The sequence below is a fragment of the Toxorhynchites rutilus genome, chromosome 1 (assembly GCF_029784135.1).
Source record: "Toxorhynchites rutilus septentrionalis strain SRP chromosome 1, ASM2978413v1, whole genome shotgun sequence".
Classification (NCBI taxonomy): Eukaryota; Metazoa; Arthropoda; class Insecta; order Diptera; family Culicidae; genus Toxorhynchites; species Toxorhynchites rutilus.
Window position 1 is genome coordinate 44407560 of NC_073744.1, and position 27683 is coordinate 44435242.

The window sequence follows — 27683 nt, forward strand, 5'->3', positions numbered from 1 at the left end:
GTTTACAATATTTGTAAGTGTTATAATCCCGAAAAGATCCGAATACGTACCAAATAATCATCTAGTACTATACGTACATAGCGACGGTTAACAATCAGTCATGTGTCACTGGAGTGTATATTAATAACTTATCATTAAGTTCCAATCATGCGCGGCGACAAAATAAATTTCCATGTGCTAAGTGCAATATCAAAATTAGAAAGTCGCTTTTCTTTATTAAAGGAGTGGAAAAGAAGGAAGCAAAATTCAGTGAAACAATTTTTAATTTGAATAAGTCAGAACATTTTGTAGCAAAGAACACAAATCCATAGTCGTTACCCAGTAAACGATCTGAGAAATTGAAATGATCCATGATATAAGTTGACAAAGCTTTGACAAATCTAGAATTTTTCCGTTGATTTATCTTATCTTAAAGTGTTACCTAAAAATATATCATCGTCTACATACTGCCTGTTTGTGACCAGGAAATCTTAGTAAAATTGGTTAAATTTGTTTGAGTAAATGATTCATATTACCCTCTCCATCATAACTCAAGAACTTAATTACCGTTATTGTAATGAAACATATTATTTATTGTTACAGTTATATATCTGTTCTAAAAATGAGACAAATATTGTGGTTAATGTCACGAACTATATATAAAATATATGTACAGTGCCGATTTGAAGACTTGGAAGATCGCTATAAACGGAACGAAGCTCCTAACGTCATTAGAGGAAATGAAACTATGTACGTTCAACACAACAATAACAAAGATGAGTTATATTTTATAGGTGCAATAATTTATGGAGAATGTGAATACTGTTAGAAGTTACCCTGAGTGTAGTAATAAAACAAATCTAGAAGACAACCTGCATATGTTTCGGCTGTTTTAGACAGAAATTCCGACATACACTTTCTGCATTTACATCAACATTATATTAACAGCATCCAATATATTGTGTATATCTTGTTTTTTAGGTGTCTTAATTGGTTCAGTTCAACTGTTGCTCGATAACCAGTGCTAATTATGATGAATGCTATGCAATTCATTAATACCTCGTATTTTCCTCTTCTCAATGTTCACAACTGAATTCGTTTATCGACCCACACCAACGACGAGTCTTTGGAATGTATGGAAAACCCCGGCTTACCATGAGATTAAGTAAAAAAAATCAACTTTGATCGCTGCTATAGAATCAATACTGAACAGTCTTTTCAAGTACTCGTAATTGTTTTTCCTGTTCGAAAAGTTTCGGACGTATAGTGTTCGGAACATTTCTCACATCTTGACTGGCAACGGCGAGAAACAAGCCATGCTCTCATCGTTAACCTGAAAGTAGAAATGGTGCGCATGAGATCATTTATTATTTGCGAATTTCCAGATGCCGTCTTTTCCTCACCTTACAAAAATTGTGCTGCAACAGTTCTTCGGCTGTTTTGCGCTGTTTCGGATCGTGCTGTAAACAACTTTCCACGAAGTCATAACCTTCCTCCGACAAACAGCTGGGAATTTCCGGTGTTTCACCCATGCCCACCTTGAACATGATCTGGAAATTGGAATCAAACTGATGCCATGGTCGCTGGAAAGAGAGAATCACGTTAATACTCCGCAGTATGGAAATGAAACTGCATTTCTCCAGGGCCACATTTAAGTTACATAAACTTTGTTTCATAACGTTAGAACCAATCTATAATTTTTGGATTTTTAGAGATGTGTAAGAGCTCCGTTGAAATTATGTATATAATAAGTGCAGTGCTTTTCATAATGATAAGACCATCCATATATTTGGAGATTCATGAAAGATGTATAACTTTCAGCCTTTTTCTTCAATGGTATATTAAATGTACTTCTGAAATATCTGTTTCAATTTAAGAATTTATTCATTGATTTATTTATAATTTTCGGAGACGAATGAATCGTTAGATTTGAAGCTTCCGTAACCAAAGGAAAAAAAGAAGAAAAGAAAGAAAGAAGAAATCTCACACATTCACAAAGATGTGAAACCGGTTTCCGAACTTAAGCCGAAATTCGCCTCGAGCCACACCGAAGTCTGTTTCAACGCTGCTGTCAAGGCTCACATTAGTGGAGTGTGGAAGTGCTTGATCTAAAATGCGGAAATCGAAACAGGCAAAGAGACTGCTAGAAATGGAGGTTGCTCCGGATAAAAGATACGATGGTCAAGTAAAAATAATAGCTCGCAACCGAGACTGCCCAAAAGGCAGGGACCATTAAGTTGGTCGAAAGATTAGACCAGATGACCAACATTTTATTGCCCATGGAGCAGCGATTGATCCTGAGAGAGGAAACCATCGCTTCTCAACAAAAAGAAATTGCCGTAGCTAGATCTTCATTGACCTCAACCAGTTTCGGGCAAAACAACCCCTCCGCGTTTGGAGAACACACCCACCGAACACTGTTAGTAGGAGGGGGTATAAATATTTAAAATGAGTGGCGGTGATGGTTAAAAAAAACTTGGTTCCGATGGGATTCGAAGTCCCATTGTTTGAATGATAAGCTGAAGTATAATTCTAGAGCAGTCAAAACTCGTACATATTAGGCTGTAAAAAAGTCCTGCGATATTGACGTAGGACTACGTCTAACCGGAAGATATAGGGGGTTAAATGGAAATCTAGGCACTGAACAAGTAGGAAAAAATGCAAGATTTGGAACGCTTATAACTCGAGCATTTCTCAATAGATCGCAAAGGTTTTTGCATCAATTGAGAGGAAATATATCTACGCATCTATCATAACGAATAACATTTCATTTTTCTTGAGATAAATAATTGAATAATTGTGAAATATCAAGCATTGTCAAAATGCACTATGTGCCCATTTTTGATTGGTCCATTTTGTGCTCCTCAAATCGTACCGAACAAAACGGGCAACCAGAGCAGCAGCGAAATAGAATGAAGCACGATTGAAAAGGAAAAAGAAAAAAATGAACGAAACTCTGGTCGCAGTCTCACACATGCGTAATTCTCGAGCCAGCCAGTCAGCTTAAAAATCCCCGTTCCGCTGCCGTAACGATCATTCTTTGTGTGGACACCGACTGGACAACATCGTTGCTGGACGGGCTGGACGGCGAGGGATCGAGTGCCTTTCTCATGGCAAGAGGGCGGAGGTGGTAGCGCTGGAGTAGAATAGAGTAGAGTTTTCAAAGGGCCTGCCGATTTGTCTCTATCCTGTGAGTGTGTACCGCTAGAGTATAAAACACGCGGATCCCAAAAAAATATCTTATTTTCTTTCAAATAGTAAACCCGTGTGGTTGTACGGCATCGGCATCGTGGACGTAAAAAAGGAGGACAAGTTAAGGGAAAGGCAAAGTCCCACTCGAATCGTGCAGGTGTGCAGTTCCCTGTTGGTCGCATTCACTGATTGCTCCGCAAGGGTAACTAGGCCGAACGGATTGGTGCCGGAGCACCAGTATACCTAACAGCGATTATAGAGTTTCGGCCGTCAGAGTGCTCGAGTTGGCTTGCAAAGCTGCTCACGACAATCAGAAAACCCGCATCTAGAACAGAGCAGCTTCGGTTCGGCGCTCATCAAGGCAACAATTAGTTTCAGTGAGTGGCAAAGTGTTTCTCCGGCACGTCGCATTAAATGTAATTTACTGAACAACATGTCACAAGCTGGATGGGAAGAAATTTTCCAACTGTGAAAGCTGTGGCGAGTGGCAAACGCAATAGCTAAACAGGAAGGTTTAGCCGAACAAGATGGGTATATCGAGTGATAACAAAAACACAACACCAAAGGTTCTTTTCAGAACCATCAACATATTCATAAAGAGTAAACAATAAACTAATCCATTTTTCAGGTAGATAGGTAGGTATTCACGTAGGAGAAGAAGAAAACAATATATTTAAAATATATATTTAACAAAAGCTGTCCCCTTTGTATAGTCCTACGTCACTCCGGTTATGTCCCCGACATTACCCACCCGTCTTTTTTTTTTTTGAATTTTCATTTGTTCATAAAATTTGTTACAATCATCTGTTTTAAGTCAAATATGCGCCGTTTTGTTCGATGACTTGTTCCCAACGAGATGCCAACTTCATAATACCCCTGTTATAGAAACTCGCTTCCTTATTGGCAAAAAACTCGAATAGCCAATTTTCACAGGCCTCTTTTGTGGCTAACTTCTGACTACCTAGCTCGTTCGCCATGGACAAAAACAGGTGGTAGTCACTTGGTGCAAGGTCCGGACTATACGGCGGATGCAAAAGAACCTCCCATCCGAGCTCCCGGAGCTTCTGGCGCGTCACCAAAGAAGTGTGTGGCCTGGCGTTGTCCTGATGGAAGACAATGCGGCCTCTGTTTATCAAAGATGGCCTCTTCGTCATGAGTGCTACCTTCAAGCGGTCCAGTTGTTGGCAGTACAGGTCCGAATTGAGCGTTTGGCCATAGGGAAGCAGCTCATAATAGATTATTCCTTGACAATCCCACCAAACACACAGCAGAACCTTCCTGGCCGTTAGTGAGGGCTTGGCCACCGTCTGAGCCGCTTCAGCGGGCTTCGACCACGACCGTTTGCGCTTCACGTTGTCGTAAGTGACCCACTTTTCATCGCCAGTCACCATCCGCTTCAGAAACGGGTCGATTTTGTTGCGATTCAGCAGCGATTCACATGCATCGATACGGTCAAAGATGTTTTTTTACGTCAACGTGTGTGGCACCCATACATCGAGCTTCTTTGTGAATCCAAGCTTCTTCAAACGGTTAATAACGGTTTGATGACTTATCCCCAGCTCTTGGCCGATGCTACGGCTGCTACTATGCCGGTCTTTCTCGGCTAATTCAGCGATTTTGTCGCAATTCCAATTCCTTCCGGAGCGTGGCGCATCTTCGACGACCTCTACACCAGAACGAAAACGTTGAAACCATCGTTGTGCGGTGGAAATGGAAACTGTATCGGGTCCATAAACTGCACAAATTTTATTGGCAGCTTGAGATGCATTTTTGCCTTTGTCATAGTAGTACTGTAAAATATGTCGGATTTTCTCTTTATTTTGCTCTATATTTGCGACACTATAACTCACGAACGACTTAACCAAACAAAACACTGTCAAGGACTATATTATAGCAACCTTTCCAACAAGCTATAGTATGACTCGATACAATGAATACAACTAGAACTACGCGTTTACAACGACACCTCGCGGAAATACCGCAGGACTTTTTTGACAGTCTAATATAATACAAAAAATATGCAATCAGATATGTCATTTCAGGTCGTCTATTGTATTGTAGTGGAAATGTCTTGAAATTTATATATAAATGGTTAAGGTTCAGTACTACGTGTGTTAACTAATCAAATAACATGAAGTGAAAAATTTCATTCAAATTCCCAATTTAAAGTTGTTTCCGGGCCTGCTGATCTGGTACAGATTAATTTGCATCGCTAAATTACCGTATCACCACCAGACGTCGACATTGTACAAACGACATCGCGGATCTTGATATGTCAAATTTCTAATATGATGTAATATGACCACAATTACGATCTAATATGATTTACTGTTAAATGATTCTTCAAAGCATGTAACACGATTTTTCGCAGTACTACATTGATTTCAAGTATACGTCTATGCGACTCACGAACTGTATCTGCTTGATATACATATTAAGTGTACCGGTAAGTTTCTTCGGTTTTACAACAGATGGCATAACTTGATTATTATTCCAATGAATCAAATTTCCAGACATTCGTTGGAAAGCTACTGTCATTGCGAGTCTTTTTCAGTATATGTCACAAAGTTGAAGCGTAAACAACATAGTTTTTTGCCTTTTCGAATATGTCGAATTCCGTACCAACGAGTGTTTTTGCGGGGAGTGTTACTTCATTACTTCAATATGAAGAAAAAAGCTGCGGAAACTCATCGCATTTTGAAGGAAGTTTATGCTGACCATGCTCCAACTGAGCGAACGTGTCAGACGTGGTTTACACGGTTTAAAAGTGGTAATTTTGACTTGGTAGACGAAGAACGTTCCGGACCGCAAAAAAAGTTTGAAGATGAAGAATTGGAGGCTTTACTCGATCAAGATCCGTCACAAACTCAACAATAACTTGCAGATACACTTGGAGTAGCTCAGCAAACCATATCCGATCGTTTAAAAGCAATGGGAATGATCCGAAAGATACGACAATGAGTGCTGTACGAATTGAAGCCACGAGGCGTCGAACGCCCTTTTTTCACGTGCGAACAACTGCTCAAACGGCATAAAAGAAATGAAGTCAAAAATTGGATCGATTCATGGTTAGCCGACAAACCGGCTGATTATTTCCGCAGAAGGATCCGTGAGTTGCCAGAAAGATGGGAAAAAGTTGTGACTAGCGATGCGCTATACTTTGAATATTAAATTTGTAACTATTTTCGCAGAATAAAGCATTAATTCTTGGAAAAAACAGGAAGTGGGTTATATCTATGGTATAACCGCAAGGGTGACGTAGGACTCTCGTTGATATAGAGATCATTTGTATGAAGTTGAATCTGAATTCATTCTGAATGAATGAATATTTGGAGAACTTCGAAAACGAGAGCGTTACGTTGGAGGCACAAGGTTTTATGCATCCAATATTGGATACGGAAATATCCTACTGATGGGGAAGAATAATCTTCAGAAGCTATCCTGTTGATTGCGATTGATTGAAAAACCACAAAACCAAATGTATTTGGTCACAGTGTTACATGGATAGAAAACATTCAATTAAACTCTTTCACATGAATATATTTTGAAAATTCCCAAAGGAACTGGCAGATTATTTTCAGTAACGATTAGTTATTTCCACATTTTCCTCGATACTGGAAGCCCACCAGTGGTTAATGCCAACTCGATAACCACCTGTTAAATTCTTTCACATGCATATATTTTGAAAATTCCCAAAGGAACTGGCAGATTATTTTCAGTAACGATTAGATATTTCCACATTTTCCTCGATACTGGAAGCCCACCAGTGGTTAATGCCAACTCGATAACCACCTGTTAATAGCACTTGATTGAAACATATTTGGTCACAGTGTTACATGGATAGAAAACATTCAATTAAACTCTTTCACATGAATATATTTTGAAAATTCCCAGAGGAACTGGCAGATTATTTTCCAGCAATGATTAGATCTTTCCGGAACTTTCTCGATGCTGAATGGCATCCTAACGAAAAGAGTTCTGCGCGTGTATGTGTCGATCCTTCGCCGTCCACCTCCTCCAGCACGTTAGGCAACGATGTTGTCTTGTCGATGTCCTCACGAAAAATGAATGTGTCTCACCACCAGAATATCGCTTAAGTATGCTTTTTGTGTGTGATTGAATCGAGAGAAGGTGTGGTTTACAATGGCAATTTGGAAGGCAAAATAGAGGGGAATGAACTCTCTGAGCTCGGAACTTTCGGCGACTGAGCAATAATCGATTGCGGGCGCATACAATATTGGATACGGAAATATCCTACTGATGGGGAAGAATAATCTCCTGAAGCTATCCTGTTAATTGCGATTGATTGAAAAACCACAAAACCAAATGTATTTGGTCACAGTGTTACATGGATAGAAAACATTCAATTAAACTCTTTCACATGAATATATTTTGAAAATTCCCAAAGGAAATGGCAGATTATTTTCAGTAACGATTAGATATTTCCACATTTTCCTCGATACTGGAAGCCCACCAGTGGTTAATGCCAACTCGATAACCACCTGTTAATAGCACTTGATTGAAACATATTTGGTCACAGTGTAACATGGATAGAAAACATTCAATTAAACTCTTTCACATGAATATATTTTGAAAATTCCCAAAGGAACTGGCAGATTATTCTCAGTAACGATTAGATATTTCCACATTTTCCTCGATACTGGAAGCCCACCAGTGGTTAATGCCAACTCGATAACCACCTGTTAATAGCCGCGCGTGTATGTGTGTGTAGCGATGTCTTCCCAGGGAACCGTTTGTGGCATCACTCTCCTCCTGATAGATTCCCTTCTGGCCTAGGGTGCACAAACAGGCTCTTGGTGACACCGTTCATCCGCGCTTGATAAATAAAGAGCTTCACCGCAACAGCGACAACATGCTCCAATCGCTGTTCAATTAGAACTGAGTGGATTTCCGAGCGCCGCTCGCTTATATACCGATTGGTGATTTCAATAGCCTGTTTTGAAAGCAATTTTAAGACTATTGAAACAAGTTTTTGGATCAAAAAGTAACAAGTATATAACGCGTAGACATTTTATCTATCGAATGAAGTGTTTATCATACCATTTCGTTCAGATGTTTAGGAGCTATTAACGCTCAAAATCTCGGTCTCCGGCGTAACGCTTTCGTTTTCGAAACTTTGATTTTACACCCCGGTATAGAAATGAAAGACGTAGTCCTACGTCAAAACGAAGAAATTTACCGGTACTCCTATTATATGATGTGGAAAATCAGTCTTTTACGATAGTGATATAGTTGATAGACCGTATATACGTTTGTGATTTGATCCCACTTTACATATGACTTAAAATATGCCAAGTTATACGAATTAATGTTTTGTGGGGTCAGAAAATAAGACAGTCGCACCCTTCCGCGTATATTGTACCACATACGCACAACAGCTTATCATCCTCAAGCAAGCGGTATGATTGAGCAGTTTCACAAGACCCTCAAAGCAGCTATTATGTGTGGGAATGCAAAGACTGGTACTCGAAATTACCATTGATTCTATTAGGACTGAGAACTACCTATAGAAACGATTCAAAATGCACTGCTGCAGATTTGGTATACGGACAACCATTTCGAATTCCAGGAGAATTTTTGGATTTTGACTCCCGAATTGTAGCCTTGGTGTTTATAACTGTAGATCATCATGCGCCGAGAGCCTCGTTCGACAGCCCATTCACATCGGTAGAAGTCTGGATCTGCGCTTTTACCGATGACAATGGCTAAGATGGCTAAGACGAAACTTGATATACGCCAATTTCTTCGTGGAAGCGCCTTCAGAAACGAAAACCGAATTCTCAGCTCACCGGGAATGGGCACAAACACGTATATCGCATCCCTTGGAGAGGCGGTAGTTGAAGCCCTAAAGAATTGACAGCACGTGGAGATGGTAAATCTGGATCTGGAGAAGACGTACAACCGAACCCTTATTCCACTAGTTCTGAAGAGACTAGCAAACTGGGAGGTAGACGACAACCTGCAACGCTTCGTGAAAAACTTCGCGACAAACCGGAACTTCGAGGTCAAAATTGGGAACACCAGTTACAGGCGAAATCCTGCAATGGAAAAATGGTGTGACAGGCGAGACGTCTTTTTTAGTCTAATGGCGTCAAATCGGTCGTGCGATTTGACGCCGTTAGACTATTTCCTTTAGGGCTACGTCAAGTCTATGGTCTAACAATCCAAGCTAGGGCGAATTGGCCTGCGCAAACCACATCGGGGGGTCATTCTTCCAAAAATCCGGTAGATTCACTGTAACGGTTGCAGCAACTTGAAAATCATCGTTAGCAATCGACATTTTGAGGTTAGCTTTGCGATTTATTTAGAAACGATAATTCATCATCGATAAAATTCTTATGTTATGCGTCGTCGCGAGTAACCTATGTGGGAACTGGGTGAAATACGGGCCTCAAACGGCAAAGGAAACTGTAGATAACGTCTTGCAACTTTTACCAAAAAAAATCAGCGAGCGTTAGTTTTATTTAAGAACGTACAATAAACAAGACATCTCATTCCAAGGTAGCAACATTTAATAATTGAAGAAGTTATTATACATAAAATCGAGGGAAAAATGTTAAAAAACGACTCAATAGTTACCTTCCCGGAACAGATTTCTATAACGACACACCCAGTGGACCATATGTCAGCCGCTCGACCGTGTCCTTCACTATTGGTTTTGGTGAAAACCTCAGGTGCCATATAGGCTGCGAATAGAATTCATAAGATTCAATGCGTTATCGGAGGGCAAAACGTCTACCTTGTGTTCCAACATATCCTTTCAGTTCCCCCGGCATCGTAGTGTGAGCTTGAATCTTAACGGCCGAACCAAAATCGCCCAGCTTCAAAGAATTGCCATCCCTGGTAAGGAAAATATTTGCCGTCTTGATATCCCGATGAACAACACCATGACGATGGAGCTCTTTCACTCCCGACAGTAACTGTATCGTGTAGCGACGTGTCTGCGCCTCCGGTAACCCGCCATTCATTTCGACTAGGCTTTCCAACGTTCCTTCGGGACATAGCTCCATGAATATCAGCAATTCCTCCTGGGAAGTCATGATCAGAAGCTTTATTAGAGAAAATACTGAAAATCATTGCAAATTATACCCTGTGAATTTCTACACCGTGATATTTAACCAAATTCCGGTGATTGATTCCTTCGAATATCTTTAATTCCTCGGCCACCTTTCTTATAGCGCTCGTTTCGCCAGGTTGAATAGCGATTTCTTTCATAGCCATTAGCTCTCCAGAAGAATTATTCACCGCTGTGTAAACCTTTCCGAATCGCCCTTGACCTATCTTAATGCCACGATGCCAGCTGAAGTTCACACTGCGCGCTCGATGCAGTGCCTTATCACAGTAACTTATTTCCTTCATATTACCTATTAGATTCCGTTCGCGTAGTTTCTCATCCAACTCGATATCGAGTTTGTTGATAGCGTCGCGTACTCGCAACTGACGCAATGGTTTACTGCCAAACCGTGGCTCCGTCGGCACGCGAATTTTCACCTCTTGAAGACCATCATCGCATGATGTTTGTTTCCGATAAATATCATTCGCGTCCACAAGATTATGTGGCCTGAGCGTAACACCATCCTCCCGCAGGCTCAACTGATTTTGAAATGTTTTCGATAAAGTTATCGTAGGTATAGATGCACGCCCCTGCGATGGTGACGGAGACGGGGAACTTTTCCGCGATCGCGGAGATCGTCGAAGTGTCTCCGGTTCTCTGATACTTCCGATCACATGTGATATACACGCATCCATCTTGGACTTGAGATCCTCGAACTCGGTATTATTTAGATGACTAGTACACTGTGGATCGCAAGCCGAAATCAAAAACTCAAGTCCTTGATTTGCCCATCGGGGTCTGAGGCCCCTCCCCCGTTCGCAACGTTCCATCACAAACTTCATCCAAAGTTTGGCGAAGTGCACTACGGCATTCGACAGTTTCAGTTCACTTTCACGATCTCGACAGTTATCCGCTTTAGTTTCGTACAGCCTAGTTAAGTCTTTATGTAACTCGAACCCAAACTTATACCCTTGATGAAGAATCTCTCGAGTTCTCGACAGTACCGCTATTCGGTCACCTTCGTCCATATCTGCCATATTCCGCACATGGCACTCGTCTTGTAAGTTTTCGATAACCGATGTTAACTTATTACGAAATAGTAAGGCATTTTTCTTCAACACCCGCAAACTGTCCACAACTTCCTGGCAAACAGGGCTGCTTGTTTTCCCGATGTTTCTCAACACTACTCCTGGTTCTGCTTCTTCTTCACTATCATCACAATGATCCCGATGAAAATCTCTTTTCTCAAGATCACGAAACAGTCCTTTGGTAAACGCCATAATTTTCATAGTTATATCTCTGGCAAATGTAAAAACGTACTGTGTCTCCCTGCAGAGGGCCAAAAACTGCCACTTCTTCCCCCATTTGTCACTATCACTTCTATCGATCAGTTTAATCTGATCTTCCAGCTCTCGCAACCGTGCGATCATTTTCCTCCCCGTGTTCTCCAACACTTTCTCCACAATCATACAGAACCGATTGGCCGCCATCGCGTGCTGCCCCGGAATCATCGGCGAAAGTAATTTAGTGAATCGCCATTCTTCGTCCAGGGCTGCCTTCTGATGACAGTCGGGCGTAGCTACCAGAATCCACTGCTCAGCATACTCCAGATACAAACCGAAAATATTTTTCACCGTACCATCGAAAGCCTCCAGCACTGCCATGTATTTGTCCAGTTCGGTTTCTCGATCACCCAGCGCAGTGTTAATGTGTTTCTGAAAGCGCTCTCGATGAATCATAGCAAGCGTTAGGCCTTCCTTGAGTTCTTTAATGAGTTGCTCCAAGCTAAGAGGATTCGGCTGAATTGGTCTAGTTTCCAGTCGCATTCGCAGGAACTCCTGAATCACCTCCAATGGAATCAACGACAGAAATATAAACGCCGAAACATACGAGGGAAGATTCAGCTGCTTAGCTTCATTGCTCCATGCCCCGAACCGGCGGAGTTCACTTTCTTGTTCCTTATCCAGCGGAGGCTCAATACACGGAACGTCCTCCTCGTCAAAAAGATGATCATCTTGTTCTTGGATGTTATGCTTTTCCAGCGTAAGTTGTGCCTTTCGAAGCACGACATTGTGCAATCGATGGAGAAATGTCAGTGATTTTCCGAGACCTCTACATTTGAGTACGTTCTCGATATATTTGCGATAAAGTGTAGTCGAATCGTTGGTAGAATACGAACTAGCTTCAGTTGTTGAATTGACACTATAAAAATTCAGCGTGTTCATATACTGACTCATTTCAGCATCTCCGGTGAAGGAAAAATGTCGCCGAACAGATAGATCCTCGAAGTCGGAGAAGTCACGACCTGACTCGTCACTGTTTGCACTTTCCGTAGCACTTCCATTTTCTACGAATTGAACACGCTTCGCTGGACAACTACCCACTGAACTGGAGCTCAAATCGCACTGCCCACTGTCGCCGCTGTCTCCATTCTCCTCTTGCACAGAGGAACTAGTGGAGCTGTCTGTCTCCATTATCGGCCAATGGTAAACGTCCCGCTTGTTCCCCTGGAGTCTAGCCAATAGTTTCCCTAATATCAGCAGAGTGAGTCGATGCTGTTTGGTCATATTGTACCAAAGACACATAGCTTTTACTCGCCCAACAAACTCTTCACTGAGATACAACGGAAATGCCATTCCCATCGCCTTAGAGGATGGAAATAACGCTTCTTTAGATTCCAGCCGTAGCAACAGATTTTCCACCTGTTTCAGTGCGATCGTCTGAATGTCTAAACAGTCCTTACAGTACATCGACAAACATCCGAAGCAAAATTGACGATTGGAGCTAGCCGTCGAGGAAGTAGCATCTGTTCCGAGCCCACTATCTGCCATACTCACGTCGCTTGCAGTTCTAGCGAATTGTCGTTGAAAGCGGAAGTCCATTATTTCCTTCAGAAGAGAATTGATTTCGTTTCTCGCTTGACATAGAATTTTATCTTGCTGATCAACGGAGCGATCCGCGTGCCAAGCCTGCAGTTCCAGCCAAATCAGATCGTTCACGTGTGTCTGCCATAATCTTTCCTCCGTTGAAATCACACTACGATTAGTTCGATCCTTATCGATGCTGCCAAGTTTTATCAAATTAGAGAATGTCTCATGGAATGCGATTCTATTCTCTGGAATAGCCGCACCTATGTTGGCGGAAGATTCACGGAAACTAGCAAACGCCAACGGTGGCGCCGAGGTTCTGCAACCCACGGGTCGTGATTTGACGCTCATGAAACGGTTACATGACTCGATCAGTGCCGGTACCACTCCAACCGACATCGAGGGCAGAACATTAGTAATTGGCATGCTCTCGGCTCGCTCCTCAATGGGGCCACCGGAATGGCCAAAGTTCGTCGAGTTCCTAGCAACCATTGTACTCGCCGCCGCAGCCATCTTGATTTCACGCTCGGATTCCCGAAGAAGCTGTGTGGAACGCTTATCAGTGCGAGCCTTCTCTTCCGAGCCGTTCGGTTCCATTATCATCTGATTTAAAATCGCACAATCAACGGTGTTGCGACGATCCGCACGTGGACGCGCCAGGCGTCCACCGGTACGCATTTTAACGCTTCCTTCCCTGGAAAGAAAAGAAGATAAAAACAAAAATATTGACAAAATGTTTACCCGAAAGCCAAAAGCTTATCTTATCATGCGCAATGCATTTTCCAACACTCAAAGGTCGTATGATCTTATCATATTCGCAATCGCACTGACGTTCGAAGAGACCAACTAGAAAAACCAGAATGGCGAATGCTATAAATTCTCTACGGATACTCACATCCTCTGGCGCGAACTTCTGCTTTTGTTCTTTATCCTTGTCCGCGGTGGTGTGCTACCATACTGTTCCGCGTACTGGCTTAGTACTTCATCTACCGATGAGATCCGGAGTCCTTCCTCAAATTCCTGCGAGAAGTTGCAGTCGGCGTCGCACACGAAATCCGTTTCGTCTTCCGGGCGAACCACAATGGTACTACTGCGGGTTTCGCGAATAACAGAAAAAAAAACAATGAAAGATATCACATTATTCCTTCGGTTTTCAACGCAATTCACAACGCGGCAGCGGCCTCAACCGAAACGAAACACCTTTTCAATCGAACGTACTGTTCGCAAATAAGGGAGAAAACGTGTTTCTCGAACAGCAAATCACGTTCCTTATCTAATCTGGAGGGGGCATTCTTGATCACTCTAAAATGCCATAGGCGAAAATCGAAACTTCTGCTCGTCTCTTTTTATGAATTATTACGTAAAAGAACTGATATAGAGAAGAAAAACAACTAGTATCGTGTTTGTTGTGTTAAATTTAACGCATACAATTATGAGAAATGTCGTAGATAACGATTAGCTAATCAGGATTCAATTTCTAAGGTCATAATTCACGAGAGTTTTTGGAATTCACCTAGAGCGGCACTCAACTCCCTTACTACTGAATCATTCTCAAGGTTTAGAGGTCTGAGGGGCTGTCCACATACCACGTGGACAACTTTGGAGGCAGGGGTGAGGGGCTATAGATAATGTCCACGTGAACATATTAGGTGTACCGGTAAGTTTCTTCGGTTTTACAACAGATGGCGTGACTTGATTATTATTCCAGTGAATCAAATTTCCACACATTCGTTGGAGCTACTGTCATTGGGCGTCTTTTTCAGTATATGCCAAAAAGTTGAAGCGTAAACAACATAGTTTATTGCCACTTCGAATATGTCGGATTCCGTACCAACGAGAGTGTTTTTGCGGGAAGTGTTACTTCATTACTTAAAAATGAAGAAAAAACCTGCGAAAAGTCATCGCATTTTGGTGGAAGTTTATGGTGACAATGCTCCAACTGAGCGAACCTGTCAGACGTGTTTGCACGGTTTAAGAGTGATAATTTTGACTTGGAAGACGAAGAACGTTCCGAACCACTAAAAAAGTTTGAAGATGAAGAATTGGAGGCTTTACTCGATCAAGATCCGTCACAAACGCAACAAGAGCTTGCAGAAACACTTGGAGTAGCTCAGCAAACCATATCCGATAGGACATTGGGTGCCGTATGAATTGAAGCCACGAGACGTCGAACGCCGTTTTTTCACATGCGAACAGCTGCTCCAACGGCATAAATGAAAGGATTTTTTTTTGCATCGAATCGTTACTGGCGATGAACAGTTTTTTACGCGAAACCGATCAAAACATACTTGGAAACGCTGAAATGGGAGGTCCTATCCCATCCACCGTATTCTCCAGACATTGCTACGTCCGATTACTACCTTTTTCGATCGATGCAACATGGCCTGGTCGACCAGCACTTCTCCGATTTTACTGAAGTAAAAAATTGAATAGATTCGTGGTTAGTTATTAAACAAAATAATTTTGTAAATAAGAATTTTTTAATATATGAATAATCCATATAACTACCAACAAGTTTCCCATACATTGGCACTGTTACTTCTGGTATATTTATACGAATTTGAAAAAAATACGTTTATGAGAAAAAATAATTTCAATCTTTAAAATATTTTTTTTCAGTGAAATTTTATTTATGTATTGTTTACATGAAGATTTAAACAATTTCTTAAATTTCATTCTTTGACCAAAATTTTGTAGGTATTATAGTTTTGAAGTAAATTTTAGTTTTGTAAAAAATGAAGATAAAAATGTTGGTTCTTTCCGAAGAGTATTCTAATTCTTTTTTGGAAATTTCACGGTACTTTCGTATCAGCGTCACCGGAGCCGAAATACAATAGATAGCAATTACTTAACCGAGCAAACATATGCCGTCCGACGCCCGACCTAATTAAAGGATCGTCTCCTATGTTTCAAACTAACCGGGCAATTGATGGAACACAGGTTTGTTTGCGAAAGGCCGCCGCTTCCGAGTACCATTTCTAGTACCGTCGATGGGGGTGAAATTGGGTTAAAAATGGAGAAAGTTACTATTAGTAATATCTTGACAAATATTGCGAATATTTTTGAACTACTAAAATTGTAAATACTGGATAGAATTATTCTTGAAAGTTTTGCCAGATGAGTCATTACTGATTTTGAACACCAAATTTTTTTTTCCATTCGAATTTCAGTATTTTCAATATAATCTCTCATTTACACTGAGTGGGGGTGAGAATGGGTCAAGCATAAAATTGAATTCCATGCCAAACCGATATAGTGATTGTCAGATGTTCATGAAAATTGATAGTTTTATTCCTCATCGTAAAATATTAAACCCGTATTTTTATTTTTTAATTTCTTATTTCCATTTTATCGTGGTCCGAAAAATTAACTTATCCCCCTTTTTCAAAAATGACCTTTTTCAATAATCCATAACTTTCGAACTACTAGACCGACTCAGATGAACGACATATCAATTTGAAGCCAGTGAGCTAGTTTTTATAATTTAAATAATTATTGATTGTAATTGTTTTTCATAGTTTACATGGTTTCGGAGGTCATCATATTTTTTATATTTTTCTTAAAAGCTGAGGTTTTTTTACATAACATCCGAATATCAGAGAGGTGTTTTTGTTCATTTTCGAGTGATTTTACAAAGTTAACATGTTTTCAGTTTTCGTTCAATATTCCTAGGCGACTAGACTACATCTATGCGACTAGAATCCAATTTTTATGAATATGTGATATTTCATATGGCTTCCGATTAGTATATCGATCATCCGAATCGGCCCGGTAATTTTTTTTTTTTTATAAATTCGTTTATTTTTACAGGCTCAGTTACATAAGTTTAAAGGAGCCGAAATCTTAAATATATTTTTAAAACTATATATATGAACAATTTTCTTAAATCTATGGTTAGTAATGTGGGAAACCGATTACTCGCGGTGGACTCGAGATTAAAAGGGTGACATATTTTTCTCAGGAAAAGGATGGGGTATAAGGAAATTATTACAATGTTGATAATCACACACACTCAATTCTTAAATCTATTCGTACATCTGTTGTGAATTTACATTTCATTCTCCTGTTTATAGCAAGCGGACCAATTACTCACAAAGGAAGAAATGGAGGGTATAAGGATATAAGGATAATCACACACGAACATCGATAGATTTAAGGAAAACATATATTTGGGACATGTAATCAAGGTCTAACCGAGCCAACACATCTCTCACCGGCACATTGGGCTGCCTTCCTCTAGCCCGAAGGGAGTTCTCTAAATTCGATCTGGCAACAAGATACACCTCACACGACCAAACAACGTGTTCGATGTCGTGGTAACCTCGGCCACAAACGCAGATATTGCTGCCGGCCAAATTGAAACGAAAGAGTAGCGCGTCTAACGAACAGTGATTGGACATGAGTCGGGAGAAGGTGCGAATAAAGTCCCGACTTTTGAACCATGGTTTGAGGCTAACCTTAGGGATAATCGAGTGAAGCCACCGGCCCAATTCATCTTCGTTCCATTTGCGTTGCCAGTTAGCGATGGTATTTTTACGGACTAAAGAGTAAAATTCATTGAAGGCAATTTGACGCTGATAAATATCGCCTTCAATCGCACCTACCTTTGCTAATGAGTCAGCCCTCTCATTACCCGGAATTGAGCAATGAGAAGGGACCCACACAAAGGTAATGACATAACAGCGTCTGGATAAAGCACTCAAAATTTTTCGTATTCTCTCAAGGAAGTACGGCGAGTGTTTTTCCGGCCTCACTGAACGGATAGCTTCGACAGAGCTAAGACTATCCGTTACAATGTAATAGTGTTCAACAGGTCGTGAGGCGACGCTGTCCAGCGCCCAATGAATTGCTGCCAATTCAGCAATATACACTGAGCAAGGATTCTGAAGACTGTGTGAGGTGCTAAAAAAATCGTTGAACACTCCAAATCCTGTGGACTCATTTATAGTGGACCCATCAGTAAAGTACATATTATCACAATTGATACCCCTATATTTTTCATCGAAGATCGTTGGAGCGATCCTCGATCGTTGGTAATCTGAATATCCATGGATATCTTGCTTCATGGACAGATCAAAATGCACAGAGGAATTGATGTAGTCAGGGAAACAAACACGGTTGGGAATATACGAAGAAGGATCATCCTGCATGGAGATGAATTCATGATATGAACTCATGAATCCGGAGTGAAAATTTAGCTCGATCAGCCGCTCAAAATTTCCGATCACCAATAGGTTCATGACCTTACACCGGATGAAGAACCGAAGAGATAATAAATTGAAGCGATCTTTTAGTGGGAGTAGGCCTGCCAAAACCTCGAGACTCATGGTATGCGTTGAGGGCATACATCCCAACGCAATACGAAGACAAAAATACTGAATTCGCTCGAGTTTAATTAAGTGTGTTTTGGCAGCTGATTGAAAACAGAAACTGCCATACTCCATCACTGAGAGAATAGTTGTTCTATACAACATTATAAGATCTTCGGGATGGGCTCCCCACCAGGTGCCGGTAATTGTACGGAGAAAATTTATTCTTTGTTGGCATTTTTTACTCAGATACCTAATATGGGCCCCCCAAGTACATTTGGAGTCGAACCAGACCCCAAGATACTTGAATGACATAGCATGAGTGATCGGTTTACCCAAAAGTTGAAGCTTTGGTTTTGCTGGTCTATGCTTCCTAGAAAAAACCACCATCTCTGTTTTCTCCGTGGAGAATTCGATCCCTAGCCCAATGGCCCAGGTTGAAAAATTGTTCAAAGTATCTTGTAAGGGTTCTTGTAGGTCGAATTCTGTTGATCCTACGACAGAGACCACTCCATCATCTGCAAGTTGTCTTAGGCTGCAATTTTGTGTAAGGCAATTGTCGATGTCGCTTACATAGAAGTTGTACAAAAGGGGGCTTAAACATGAGCCCTGGGGGAGGCCCATGTAAGAGACCCGACTTACTGCCGAATCTCCGTGAGAAAAGTTCAAATGCTTCTCACGAAGCAAGTTATATAACATATTATTCAATAGAGGCGGCAGACCCCGAGAGTGTAATTTGTCTGTCAAAACCTCTATTGAAACAGAATCAAAGGCCCCCTTTATGTCCAAGAATACTGAAGCCATTTGTTTTTTTCCGGCGTAAGCCATTTGAATTTCTGAAGAAAGCAACGCAAGACAATCATTCGTCCCCTTGCCCCTGCGGAACCCATATTGTGTATCTGAGAGTAGGCCATTCGTTTCAACCCATCGATCAAGGCGAAACAAGATCATTTTCTCCAACAATTTCCGTATACAAGACAGCATTGCTATTGGGCGGTACGAATTGAAGTCGGACGCGGGTTTTCCGGGTTTTTGAATAGCTATAACTCGTACTTGTCTCCAATCATCTGGAACAATATTATGCTCCAGAAACCGATTGAATAAGTTCAACAAGCGATGTTTTGCCACATCAGGGAGATTTTTCAGCAAGTTGAACTTAATTCTATCCGATCCCGGAGCAGAATTGTTACATGAAAGGAGAGCAAGAGAGAATTCTACCATCGAAAACTCGGAATCAAGATCGCACCTATCTTGTGGTATATCTCGAACAATTTTTTGCACAGGAGCGGAATCAGGACAAACCTTCCGTGCAAAGTTAAAAATCCATAGATGTGAATATTCCTCGCTTTCATTTGTTGAAGAGCGATTTCTCATGTTTCGAGCCACTTTCCATATTTTTTTCATTGACGTTTCTCGTGACAAACCTCCCACGAAATTTCGCCAATAAGCACGTTTTTTCCCTTTGATCAAGTTTTTAAATTGATTTTCAAGGTCCAAATACGATTGAAAATTTTCAATGGTTCCACGTTTCCGAAAAGCTTTGAATGCGTTCGATTTATCCTGATAAAGCTTGGAACATTGGCTATCCCACCATGGATTGGGAGGCCTTCGACGAATAGTGGAGTCTGGGATGGGTTTCGTTTGAGCGCGAACCGCGCTGTCATAGATCAAACGAGAAAGGAAGTTATACTCCTCCAATGGAGGCAAACCATCTCTGGAATTGATGGCTAGAGCAATCGCGTCCGCATATTTTTTCCAGTGTCTTGTGAGGTCATATGCCATGTTTATAGATTCAGAAGAATTCGACCCAATGGTGATGGAAATTTTGATTGGCAAGTGATCACTACCGTTGGGGTCCTGGATTACATTCCACTTGCAATCTAACGATAGTGAATTCGAGCAAAGCGAGAGGTCAAGAGCACTTGGGTTAGCAGGAGGTTTAGGTACACGTGTTGTTTCCCCAGTGTTCAAAAGTGTCATATTGAAGCTGTTACAAAGATCATATATCAACAGTGAACGATTGTCGTCGTACTGTTCCCCCCAGGCAGTTCCGTGAGAGTTGAAGTCTCCCAAGATCAATCGTGGCTCAGGAAGGAGTGAGCACATGTCAACAAGTTGCTTGCGGCTAACCGCAGCTCTGGGAGGCCAATACAAGCTGACAATACAGAAGTCTTTTCCTCTGATGTTTGCATGACAAGCAACAGCTTCAATCCCTCCAATAGGTGGAAGGTCAATTCGAAAAAATGAGTGGCACTTATTGATCCCCAATAGCACCCCTCCGTATCTGTCATCACGGTCCAAGCGTATAATATTAAAATCGTGGAAAGAGAGATCATCTCGCGAAGAAAGCCAAGTTTCGGACAGAGCAAAAACATCACAATTGAACTTATGAATTAAAAATTTGAATGTATCCAATCTAGGGATAAGACTACGACAATTCCACTGTAAAACAGTGATATCTCCGACCTCTCTATTTGAATTAGACATCAAGAGAGATAATCATTGCAAGGAGGGGCCATGTTTGCATCAATTGTTGCAAAATTGTCTTTAATACTGGAAGCATTGATATGACAAGGGTTCTGATGGAGTCAGAAACATTAAAGCATGTGAATATTTGAGCCACAAGGTCAGTCAACTTTATAAATCCCTATTGGGAAGTTGAACTTGACGGTAAAATAGGGACAGTTGGGGTTTTTGATGTCCCTTCGAGTGCTGGGTCGTTCAAAGGTGAATTATTCCCACGGAAGCCAGGAGGAACCTGATTTCGCTTGTCCGCTGCACTCGATTTTTTAGGCATGCTAACAGAGGGTATAACCGGAGGGGCTTGTCCTTGAACTTTGGGAGTGGTCACATTTTTGCGCCGGGGATTCCCTTGGAAGATGTACGGTGTGCCCTCGTTAGCTGTATCCGCTTCCATTTCGTCAACTGGCAGCGAAGCGAAGACATTGTTTGCGGTTAAAGGTTGTTGCTGTTGGGCCAATGGAGAAGCGCCCTTCAAAATTTCCGCAAAAGTGCGCTTCGAGCGTTCCTTTAAAGACGCTTCTGCTTCTCCCAGCGACTCTTGTAAGTTTCACAAGCCGAGAGCACGTGCGGAGTTCCTCCGCAATATGGACACTTTTGCTCAATCGCACTACAGGATTTGTCCACATGTTGCTCTCCGCAAGTGGCACAGCGCTCCTTGTTGGCGCAGTAGAATGGGGAGACGAAATCTGAGCTGGGGTAGGAACGAGGGGGGTTGGAGAGGAGATATTTGCAAGTTTTTTAGAGGGGGGCTTGCTAGAGTTAGCAGACTCGTCCCCGGACGAAACATCCTCTGATGTAGGAACGCGTTTAAGTGTCTTCGCTGTTCCTTTATTAATTTTTTCAACCAGAGGGGAGTCATCATCAGAGATCTCCATATCTGGAGATCCTCCCCCTCCTTCTGCCATTCTGTAATTGGTACTTATAATCTAATATTTTGTTTTAATAATAATAATAATTAAAAAATAAAAAAATAAAAATAAAAATAAATTTTATATCTTATTTATTTCTATTCACCACAATGCACCCCAGTGCTGATGAACTGGCAACCGCTGCTTGCTTCTCAATCGGAGCGCTTGAGCGCTCGGCACTATCACACACCACTAAGAAGTGATGCTCTCCTTCACACTGCTGTAAGTGAGCAGCGAAACGCGCTGGTATTGTGTGCGTGCAACTGAGCACCGATGTCCGACTTCGATTGCGATGGCGACAAATCGGCGAAAACTGAAAGCCGGCTGGCCTTGCCAGGCTTTGATGATTCTGCTTTTCTCACTAATTCCGAGTTCACACTGCGTTTTACGATATCTCGAACAGTTCGAAAACGCGCGAAAAAAGCACACCCGGGCGATAAAAAAAAATAACAGCCAACGGTAACCGAAAACAATGCTTTAACGGAGACGCTCACAGCACATGACCGGTTACTCGAAGCTTATGCCGAAGAATGGCCCGGTAATTTAAAAGTTATGAATTTAAAAAAACGTCATTTTTGGAAAAAAGGGTGAAACGATTTTTCGGACCATCGGTTGATTTTGAAAAGCCATAACTTAAGAACAAAAAATAAAGCATCTCTGAATTTTGGATATAATATCTAAAAAAGTCTCAGCTTTCAAGAAAAAATATTGAAAAAAAAGCGCCCTTAGTCTCGAGACAATGAAAAAACATAAAAAAGTACAATCAATAATTACAAGACCAAAATTCAATTTTTTTTTGCAAGTATAATACTTTTTGAAAAAAGACTAGCTAATTGGCTTAAAAGTTATGAATTTAAAAAAAAAGGATTTTTTGGGCAACCCAGAAATGGAAATGATCACCCTCCTAATGATAAAAAATACGGGTTTATGTTAATGTTTTACGATAAAGAACATAACTATCTCTTCACACGAAAATTTGAGAACCACTATATCGGTTTGACATGGAATGGCTGTATATAAACATTTCCATCGCACTTCTAGGTGGATTCGCACTATTTTCGTAACTCAAATAATCATTCAAGACACTTACATGTTGTTAAATTATCTTGAAATTATTGAGAAATTGATTTCTAAACACAATTCTTAATGGAAAGAAATATTCACTACTTTGGGTCAACTTGCATTTAATCGTAGTTCAGTGAAAAATTAATATTATTCAACAATTCCTTGAACACTTACTAGTGTTCATCATTAGTGAATATTTCTACGTAATCAGAATTGTGCTTTACTCTAATTTACGATAGTTGTTCAACAAAAAGTTCGAAAACTAGCTTTTTTTGATCCATTTTCACCCCCATCGACGGTATACGATGTTGCACAAATGATCCATGTAATTACACCCACAACGTTTCACTGCAATCTGTATTGATAGCAGGGATGCCGGGTGATTTTTCCAAATGTCTTCACATAGTACTGAAAAATGTCTTCAAATGTCTTCACAATCATATTGGAGGAAACTAAAATTCATAACTTACCTTTGAGCAAAGTTTAGTAGCTTAGCGCATTTTATTAAACTTACCTTAAGGTTTTGTAGTTTATTTCAATAATTTCAATAAATGCAAAGGTCGTTCAAAAAATAAGTTCCAGTGCCTCAAAAATCGCGGAAAAATAAAGTTAGGGCAAAAAATATGGTGATTTAGTAATCCACGTTTTATTTTCTATTTTTCAACATAATCGCCGTAACGTTCGAGACATTTTTCATAGCATGGCACGAGTTTTTCTATTCCGAGCGCGAAGTGCGTAGCGTCCAACTTTTTGAAGTACGATGTAACTGCGTCACAAATTTCTTCAGCGTTATCGAATCGTTGACCGCCGGACGCCTGTTTCATCACCGTACCATTTGTGAAGTTTTGGATCGATTAAGAACCGCGATTAAGAACAAAAGGCCAGGTTTATTGACGAAAGGAGTGTTCCTCATCCAAGATAATGCGCGGCCCATTCTGCTCGCGTAACTCTAGAGCAATTGAAAAAAAATTCAAATGGGCTGTGTTCGAGCATCCTCGTTACTCCCCAGACCTCGCCCCTAGCGACTATCACTTATTCCCGGTGATGAAACAGGCGTTCGGCGGTCAACGATTTGATAACACTGAAGAAATTCGTAAAGCAGTTACATCGTATTTCAAAAGGTTGGACGCTACGCACTTCGCGTTCGGAATAGAAAAACTCGTGCCACGCTATGAAAAATGCCTCGAACGTTACGGCGATTATATGGAAAAATAGAAAATAAAATGTAGATTACGAAGATCACCTTGTTTTTTGTCCTAACTCTATTTTTTTTCGTGATTTCTGAGGCACTGAAACTTATTTTTTGAACGATCCTCGTATAATAAATATGTTGCACAACTGCGAACTAAATTTCATGAGCTTAGAAATGATAATTGGCTTGATAAACCGTTGATTGATTGGATATAGCTCCACAAAAACGGACCTGTGATAACTCAATTCGTTTATTTGAGCTTTGAAGTTTTGGTTGTAACTCAAACCATACCCATAAAACTAATTATTGTAACGATATGTAACCGGAAAAACTTCAATTTGTGAAGTGGTCGTTTTGAAGGATTTAGGTTAATCTTTAGTATAGGCCCAATATAATAGAAATATATAATATCACAATCATTCGAATTCTTGCTTGAAGTTCTCCACAGTTTGAAGTAAAAGTCGCTTTGTTGTTGAATTCAATTAGAATTTCGTGAAAATAATATCTTTCAAAAACTTAGGTACGCTATCACACTGAAATGTTTTCAAATAATTCATAATGTCTTCACAAAATCAAATGTCTTCATAGTAAGTCAAATGTCTTCAAAATGAAAACATGTCTTCAAACCTGGCATCTCTGATTGATAGATATCCTAATGTCCATTGAGCGCGATTTTTTTATTTCAATAACGGTTTTTATTCGTCAACCAATCAGAGCAAAGCGCGAAATCGTCCATGACAGTGCGAAAAAAGATAGAACTCTTCAAGCTTTGGCTGCGAAAATCGCGTTGCTTTGACAGGAGACACTACATACATCAGACAGGTGGAACAAAATATGCTAGATGGGTGGAACGATATATCGAAATAAAAGTTCAGCGCTATACATATGAAACGTTTCGTCAAGTGAGAGCTGAGTCGATCATCTATTGCAAGCGTATTGCTGCATAATCATTATTATTTTTACACGTTTTTGTTAATATTCAATTGAATTTGTTAGTTTCTCAATTATTAACTATCTGGAATTTTATACTTACATTCACACAAGCGATATTATTTTGTTCCACCAATCTAGTACGACCTTGTCCAGAACAAATAATGGCAGAATGATTCTTTCTATTTTTTCTAATCGCAGAATGATTAGAGGGATGCAGATTTGACAGACAGATTATGACAGATTATCGCGAGATATCGCGCACCATTGTAAAGAGCTGCACCGAAAAATATCGCGAGTGAGTATATCGCATGCGTTTAAAAGCCTGCAATGTTTTTTTTTTCAAATTGTGTTCCGAACACGATTTTTTGAAGCTACTGGTGAAATTTGTACGAATTTTTGTGTGCGGCCCCTATCCCCCATACAAAAAAGGTTTGCCCGTATTAATTTTCTAAAATAAACAAACCCTTGAAGGACCTTCTCTGTCAAACGCTGACGGTTTGTTCTCATTCCCGCTAATGAAAATTAACTTTTTCATTATTCTGTTCAGCCGTGTTGACAGCCTCCGCTCCAAAAGACATTTTTTTACAAAAATAAAATAGTCAGAAATTCGACTAAAAGGTTTTTGTTTAGTTTATTTTTGAATAAACCTCTTTTGTTGAAAGCTAAAATTTTGTGAGCGTAGGAAGAGTAACAGTTGCATCTCCCACAAGATCTTTCAACTATTTTTAGTTAGAGATTTCGTTACACCGGCCCCAGTGTTGTTTTTGTGTTTTTTCTCGATATTCCAAGTTAATTTTTTCGAATGTACAAACAAAAATGTCATTTTACCGACGCCAGAAGGACCACTTTTTCACTTAAGGATTATGAGACCAACGCTTCATATGTGATTCATAAGTGCCAGGACTTATAGCGATATTCACATTTAGTCATTTTGTTGAAATCCAAATCCATGCTGAACTATGTGGTGCAAAAATCAAATCCGGCCGCTCAGAAAATTTGGACTACAGAAGGATCTCTCGCGTTTCATACCCATGGTTTGTGCTTTCGGTACTATTGCGCTTGATGTTTGATGACTCTGAAACCGCTAAAAACTCTCCTGTATTTGTGAAAAGATAGAAGCCATCATTTCCGCATGGATTAATCACAATGGTTTGGTCATAATCATAAATGTGACAGGTGTTCTGATTTTTAACTAAGACCAGATGCTATCCCTACTATGGACCTGCATTTAAAGATCACCATCCTCACATTGATCTCCGGCAAATCTATCTCACCCATTAATGGTACGAATGCTATAGAGTCAATCAAAGACATGTTACCTACGATAGCACCGAAAATCAATCTCATAGCGTTACAGATTCATCATGGTTGGAACACGGTTTGCCCGAGAAAACTGCGATGAAAGTATTTAGTGCACTCTCAAAAACAGGATGTTTACAATCACCGGGTTATGAAATTATTGATCCATCTCATCTAAAAGAGATTGTAAATTATCATTAAAAAGCGTGAAAATAAACAATAATTTTATGAAACAAAAATTCTGCTTGTTTCATATATAGTTTCATATATTCAACCATAGAAATTCAACTCCTCGCAATTTCATCGAATTCACTACGCAGTGTTGCGTTCGTTTCTGAGATAATCCAACAGTTGCATAGTAAAATGCACTCAAGCATTACGTATGCGGTCTACGCAGGTAAACCAATGTAACGAATAGGAAACGTTGTCGCGATCAGAATGAAATAGATAATTCCTCCGTTCAGTCGATAAACTGCTTACCTCACAAAAATCTTCAATTCAAAGTTCGGTGCATCAGTAGTTAAATAGCGACCCGCTATAGTTAAATGTGACCATCACAAATGTATTGTTAAAAATAAAACACCTTACACACATACCAACTAGCGAAATTCCGGTATGTTTTCGCTAATCGCTGCACATATTTTCTTATCAATGTGTAAACAATGTGAATTGAGATACCAAACGAGAGACACAGATTTAGGTTCACCTCACGCTCAGCTTGTCGCGTATAAAATACAGCAGTGTTAATTAACTATGTAAACGAATCAACTCCCCAACAGCCGGTGAACGATGGATGAAAAGCAAACCAACAAACGATGACCTTCTCAGAGTAGATGTCATCATCAGGCTGCAAGGAATCTGCTAGCCACGAAACATCCAAATAATTTGGGTTTCAAAACTATGCGCATAGAAACAAACTGTACGTCTGAGTTTTTGTCCGATCCATATGCTTGTGTTCGCTCCATTAAAGTGCAATTAATGGGTACATTGACAATACCTGCTATCGTCATCCTCTTCGCCAGAGCTAAAGTTGATATCAATTCCAACTCGGCTCTTCCAGTCTGAATCGGCCATTTTTATACGAAAAACTTTGAATTTTCACCATTCGAACAGTTGTTTACTATCTCAAAACAGGGATCGTGCAAATTGATGTTTTGTTTCGCTCCTAGGAGTAAGCAGCGAACAACACAAACAAACAAATCTGCAGATTCACTACACTCGATTCAAACTTGGGACATTCAAACGAGAAACAATCCTCCTTCATTGAAGAGTGAAATTTTTCTGACACTTTCGCTGCAATTGATGGGATGCGGCGTTCAAGTTGCGAGCGCAACGAGAGAA

The 27683-nt window shown here is 40.5% G+C and overlaps 1 protein-coding gene across 2 annotated transcripts; it reads right to left on the reverse strand.

Annotated features, from left to right (window-relative positions):
- Positions 1-823: 823 nt before the first annotated feature.
- On the reverse strand, positions 824-27618 carry LOC129766010 (mitogen-activated protein kinase kinase kinase 4). Of its 2 annotated transcripts, none has more exons than XM_055766477.1 (7): positions 15967-16583; positions 14009-14203; positions 10282-13807; positions 9932-10220; positions 9772-9878; positions 1383-1562; positions 824-1312 (listed from the first exon to the last, which is right to left on the reverse strand). In XM_055766477.1, the coding sequence occupies exons 1-7, from the start codon at positions 15975-15977 to the stop codon at positions 1262-1264; spliced, it is 4359 nt and encodes a 1452-aa protein (XP_055622452.1). In that variant the 5' UTR covers positions 15978-16583; the 3' UTR covers positions 824-1261. The 2 variants fall into 2 exon arrangements, with proteins under 2 accessions (XP_055622452.1, XP_055622447.1); XM_055766472.1 differs by lacking the exon at positions 15967-16583 and adding an exon at positions 27340-27618 and having other exon boundaries at positions 826-1312.
- Positions 27619-27683: the final 65 nt, after the last annotated feature.